Below are 6662 nucleotides of genomic sequence, written 5' to 3' on the forward strand. Positions count from 1 at the left end.
AAAAGTAGTAAAAAGTAGATTAATATGGAAGGTTTTAGCCTATTAAATTTCAGGAGATTCTCAGCACATACAGATCATGCATGATGGCATATTTATATCTCATAGTAGTCATGCTGTCATATGATTGAGCCAAATCCAATACACTCAGTAAAATTCAAAGAAACAAAATAATATTATTAGCATTATAGTATAACAGAAACAAAATGCATGGCTATTGAATTAGACATGGCAACTGCATGGCAATTGAATCATTCAATACAGAAGATTACAATAGCCAAATTTCTTGCACAAATCCTAAAGAAAATCGATAAGGTCCAAAAAACGAAAAAGGGTAGCCCAGAAAATCCAAAAAACATTGAAAAAAAAAGAGATTGCAGCCTAGCCCCCAATATACATACTGAAATTCTTATCGATCAAAAGGGCCATCTGGGTCAAGTTGTTTACACAATCCAAGATATGCGAGATAAAGAACTCGATCCTTGGCACCGGTTCGGTGATTCTTGGTGTGTTTGCAGAAATACTTCAACTGCTCAAGCGTGCAGAAACCTAGCATTTGTCCCAGAAGCAAAAAAAGCCAATTGATTTCCTTCTTCTTATCAGCAATAATCGGCTTCACACTATTTTCTTGATTACAGAACTTGCAAGTTGGAAGAACTGGATTCATCCAAACACTTGGGGCCCTATCACGCATGGTGTTTTTGTGATCGGCTATAAAGCTTCCAATTTCAATGAACTTTTCTTTGAGATCAAACTCCATCTCATACTGATGCTCACAACGCTTGCATTGCACTTCACCAGTGATGGAAACTATTTCCTTGGACAGCAAGTAATCGATAGTATGCACTGTAGCACGATGCGTTGTGGCCCACGGGAAGGGGGCCGGCACAGTGTCACTCTTCCCGTCACGTGGGGCCTGTGTCGAGTTACGACGAGCACGTGAAGGGCGGGACAAGATGGGGGTAGGAGTACTCTCTTGACGGTACACCAATGGGGTTGATGTTAAAGAATCGTGTTGTGGTGGTGACGGTAGCGAAGACATGAAAGGCATGTAAAGAGGGTGTGAAGGAGGGAGTTGAAGAGGAAGTTGAGATGGGTTTTGGGCTAAAAGGGCTTGCATTGATAGTTGTGATGGAGATGGTGGTGCTGGTGGTGATGGTGACGGTGATGGTGGTGACGATGACGATGACGATAGTAATGACGATTTTTGCCTAGGTAAAGAAAGCGAAAGTTCAAGCTCATCGTCAAATTCTTGATGGTATGTGTTTGTGAATGTGAAATCTTGATTGTTGTTGTTGTTGGTGGTGTTTATATGCTTTCTCTTCCTGTCAATTTCTTGGTTCTTGTCTTCTTCGTTCATCATGTCTAGAGAGTATAGTGTTTGAGGGTTTTGAGAGAAAGAAAGGGAGAGAAAGAGGATGAAACAATGCAAGAAAGAAAAGTGGGAATTCAAGAATATGGGGATGTGGGAAAATAGGCTGAAATATAGGGAGAGATAAAAGATGGGGAAAACAGAATTCTCTATGGAATTTCGAATGGATAAGAGTTCTTTTCGAATTTCGAAGCAAATGGCTATTCGAATTCTTTGTTTTCCTTGAAAATGGTTTACACTGAAGTGGTGCATCCGTACATGTAGAGCATTTTGGGGGGACTTATCAGTTGCGTCCTTGTCTACTCTACTCAAATTGCTGTGGCCTATCATGGAACGATCTATATAATTTAGTTCCTAAAGTTTAAGGCAGGGCAGCAATTTTATCTTCATTAAAAGTTTAAAACACCAAATTTCTTTTGCTTTTCAATTTGGTGTTAAAATTTCAACAACCAAAAAAAGCTCTACCCTATCATTAAGCCGAAAAAAGAGAGTGCTAACTCCTAACTTAATTGAGATAACTCTTTAAAAAAATAATAATAATAATAACATTCCTCAATCCTCTGTTTATCTCTACAGAAATGTGTTTTGAGTTCTATTAGAATTCTAATTAACATGTGTGTTAATGACCTTTTTTTTTTTTTTTGTTGAGAATATTGAGATTTTCACTTAATTATGGGTGGAACAATGATATGATGTGCAGTACTTCTCATATTTTTGTTTTTATTTATGCTATCTCATATATGAATTATGAATCTTAGTTTACATATTTTCTTGGCCATGAAAACCTTTCGAACTAATCTATACATATATGTTGAGTAACTATATTATAGTACATATTATTGAAATTTCCATAAAAAATACATAATAAAAAGAGGATAGTAAAACGTTGAGGAACCATAGAGTATAGAGTCTATAGACTCATTTATAAAAAAATTAATTAATCATTTATTATATTATCAGATTCATCACTTCGTGTATAAACTGTATATGGCTATATGCTAAGAGATAACTCGTGTTAAACATAGTATTTTAATTTGCATCATTCAATTTATCTTGATAAAAACAAAGTCATTAATTTTATTTATCTATCCAGGCTGCAGGTTCAGCCAGTTGAACATTTTTTTTTTTTTTTTTTGCATTGTTCATTAATTTTCTATTTCTTCCTCTGTCTTTTCTTTTTCCTTTTTTGATTTTATAGAATTTTCTCTAATTTATATATCTGATGATATTGTATAAAATATAAAATCTATGGTACATACTTACCATCACTGCTGCCTCCCTTTATCTTTTAATGAATCATCGTAAATCTATTTAATTATTTATTTATATAAGACAAATTCTTCCAAAAGCATATGATATTTCTATCATGTATAGTAGTCTAAGAAATTACCATCAATTTTATTTCTTAAAGAGTCATGCTACTGCTGTAAACTATTTTACATATTTTTATTGAAAAGTTACATTAAATACGAAAAAAAAAAAATCATCTCAAACAACAATAGAGCATTAAGGTTTTGACATATTTACCCTTTTTTTTTTCTCATTCTCATGGTCAATTGGTTATTCATTACGTTTTTTAAGTGGGTCTTGTTAACACAACTGTTTTTTGAAAAACAACAAGTTAAAAATTAACAAATGCTTAATTATGAGTTGTAATATACATTTTTGAAGAAAAAAAATACACTTGTTAATGATTTTTTCACTTGCACACACAAATTCATTGTAATTATGTGTGTGTGTTTTTAATGTATTTTTTGACTTTATTTTTAAAAATGTATAAAAATATTATTTAATAAAACATTTAATGTACCTTAACTACTGCTCTTAGGGTATTCGTTAACAAAATCATTTATGTAAGTGATTTTTTTTTGGGAGCTTTATTTGAGTAATTAACTCCTCATGTTTAGATTTATGACAAATCAAGCCTATTTATATGTACTTTTTTTTTTTTGAGTGAATATTTATATATACTTAGTTAATGGATTTACTCACATGATGTGCATATAATTTTTGCCAAATACATAGTCAATTTTGAAATATAAGTATGGATTAAAAGGGGGTTAATTTTTTTAAAATTGAAAGTAAAATGGCCAAATCATATAATTTCTATTTATAACTCGTACTTTTTTACACTTAAAAAATAAATAAATAAAAAAAACTTGTTGAGGTGTTAGATTGTCATTAATCTAATAACTTTATATTAGGGCCCAAGGCCCAAGTCGAGGAGACCTATTGTCGAGGACGCGTAATTAAAGCCCTAAAAAGGCCCAAGGATATGGCCGAGGACAATCTCACACTCAGCCTCCCACAAGACACCTAAAGAAGAAGGACGAGTTTAACGCAAGGACAAGACAAGTGAAAAAGCTGCCAATACTGTGATAAAGAGCTCTGCGTCTGACAGGCCCATGCTCTTCACCATGCTATTCAACTTTTACGTCTACTCCCAACCATTTTAGGTATAGGCTGATAGGACAAGTTTCTATCCCAGAAAGTAAAATTTACACGTGGACATTGAAAGGGAAGTAACTACTAGTATAAAAGGGAAGAAGAACCCAGGGAAAGGGAGGAGGCCCCAGAGGAAGAGGCCTTAAAAAAGGGAGGAGGAAAAGAACACTAAGCTCCTCAGACGGGGTCCGAGGACAAAAACCCTATAGGTGGTACTGAAGAAAAGTTTTGTCATTCACACCAGGCCCACCTTCGTATGAGCTTCCATAAAAACCACGATTACACTGCTGCCCAGTGACCAAGGCCGAGCCTTTCAAGCCCACACTCTACAAATTATATTGTTCGGACCCTTTACATACAAGCCCAATGTTATTCTTGGGTCGTGAAAAATCGTGTCCCTACAACAACAAATTACGAAAAAATTTAAACAATAGTGTTTGTACATTTACCTTATCTTCATAAAAATTTGCCTTAAAAATTAAAATGATAATTGAAGTTAAAACTCTATTCGGACTAATTGAGGAGATGATTGTCAATGTAAGTACCATATTTGTAAAGCCTTTTTAGTAACTATTTTTACATAACCATTACCTTAGACATTTGTCAAGTCCAATTAAGATGTTTTAATTATGTTAATTGTGTGTTTAGGTACGGCATTTTTAGGCAGGGTCTCATTGTATATAGGATTTAAAATTCTATCATGAAAAAGAGACTAGGCAACTCTATAGAAGATGAACACCAGTCAAAAAACCTAATCGGGCAAAAAGTCAGACAAACTAGCCCAAGCAATCACTTCCCAGGTCTCCAGCTCCTTTTAGGTTAGTAGTATGAAATATGAATGATCATAATCCTTCATTTCAAATATTTCATTTTAATATTTCATTTATATTCATGAAAAAATAAAAACACTTCAAAGTACATTATTATGACTAATGCATGTTTAGACATACTTTTATGTTAATAAAATTTTTATAAAATAATAATTTAACATTTTTCTGATAATTCTACCGTTGGGGTTGGGGATTTGAACTTTAGATGTTTCTGTTGAAAAAACTAGAAAGTACCGGCAATAGGTGGCGTTTGGTATGGAGGAATCCATATTACTCCTAGCATCCAGATTCCTGAAAATGTGATACCTTGCAATCTGGATGTCTAGAAATGTAATTATTCCTATGTTTGGTTTAATTGGAAATTATGAGGCCAAGGAACTTAGCAACCCCGGCCCACTTTGTACTGGGCCTAAGGCCCGTGCCGAGGAGGGAAAAATGCCCGAGGATGTACGAAGAAAGCCCAAACGTCCTAGAGACGATGCCGAGGACGATCTTGTCCTTGGCACTCCAGACCCTAGAAGGAAAGGACGACACACCGTCAAAGGCATCTTTCCAAAGCGCCCCCAGAAGAAAGGACGAGTACAGAAGGACACACACGGGGGTATGGTGTGAGAGCAATTCAAGGAGAAGCTGTCACCTCCACATTGAATGCACCCAACTAACGTTCTGGCCGCATTAATGAGGAAAGGACTCCTGAACAGTACGACTTTGGTTGCCGCAACTCATAGAGGGTTTAGGAAAGTGGCTGATGGGATGAGCACTCGAGTGATGACCTGCACGATAAACAAGTGGAGGGTCAAGATCGACTGGAAAGAAGTATATAATGTGAGAGACCCTTCAAGATGGGGGATCGCGCAAAAAGAGTAGGAAGAGAGAAAAGGGAGAAAGCGGTGTCAATCTGCATGGTCTTGAAAACCACCGTAACCTAGTACCGAAAGTAGAAGAAGAAGAATACTGAGTTCCTCGGACGAAACGCTCGAGGACAAAGCCCCACACTTTAATCCATTCCCTTATTGCTCAGTCCACATCTAACCGTGTCTAGTGATTGTGGTTCAGACTAAGACCTAGTTCTTAAACTCATTCTCTAAAAAATTATTGTATTGGGCCAGTTGGGTTTGAGACCATTTGTTCAGTAGAAGGAGCGCTCAAACTCACCCCCTACAGGAATCTAATAAGATTCCTAGGAATGCGAAATTATAATGTTTGGTTTATTCCTAGGAATCTTAACTGAATTATTTATTTTTCTCATTCTATCTTTAGATTTGTAAATCCAATATAAGTCTTTTTTTTAAATAAAAAAAAAAATCTTCTCGTAAATAAATAATGAAAAACAAAATATAAACTATAAATTATGACAAATTCATTAAAACTATAGTCCAAAAGATGAAAAGATGAATACATCAACAAAGTTGTCTATCCTATTTATGTTATTTTGGCGGGAAGAAATAATGTTGTTTTAGCGGGAAGAGATAAAAACAAATGAAAAGATATTAATAATTTGTTTTATATTTTATTTCAATTACTTAAATGATAAGGAAAAAGGGTTGGTTAAAATTGTCTATAGGGGTGATAGGCCCAGGAATGCATATATATATATATATATATTGGGTCAGGGGCCCAATTCGAGGACATTAAGTTGTCTGAGAATGGGTAAACACCTTCCTAAGAATTCGTGTTGGTAAGTAAAGAGATGAGGTCTGATCATGACCATCCGAGAAGGTTGTCCGAGGAGAAATACTTCCTTGGCTGAGCAAAGCCGAGGTCAGAATGTGTGGTCTAACACCAGGAGCAACGTTCTAGATAATTCCATTGATGAAGATAAGTATCCAGAAGGAACTAGAAAGAGGGAGGCCATGAAATATCTCGAGGGGGAAAGTTGCTACCACCGCATTAAATGCTCTGTAGCTAACTTTCTGGTTGCATGAATATGGAGAAAACCCCTGAACAGTATTGCCTTGGCTACCTCAACTCACAAAGGGCCTGAGAAGGTGTCCGATGGGACAAGCACTCAAGTAGTG

General features: G+C 35.5%; 1 protein-coding gene across 1 annotated transcript; it reads right to left on the reverse strand.

Moving 5' to 3' along the window:
- Nucleotides 1-406: 406 nt before the first annotated feature.
- LOC126705084 (uncharacterized) lies at nt 407-1360 on the reverse strand. Its single transcript, XM_050404036.1, has one exon. It carries the CDS (start codon nt 1358-1360, stop codon nt 407-409), a length of 954 nt encoding a protein of 317 aa, XP_050259993.1.
- Nucleotides 1361-6662: the final 5302 nt, after the last annotated feature.

Source organism: Quercus robur, chromosome 11, assembly GCF_932294415.1.
Source record: "Quercus robur chromosome 11, dhQueRobu3.1, whole genome shotgun sequence".
NCBI classification, from domain to species: Eukaryota; Viridiplantae; Streptophyta; class Magnoliopsida; order Fagales; family Fagaceae; genus Quercus; species Quercus robur.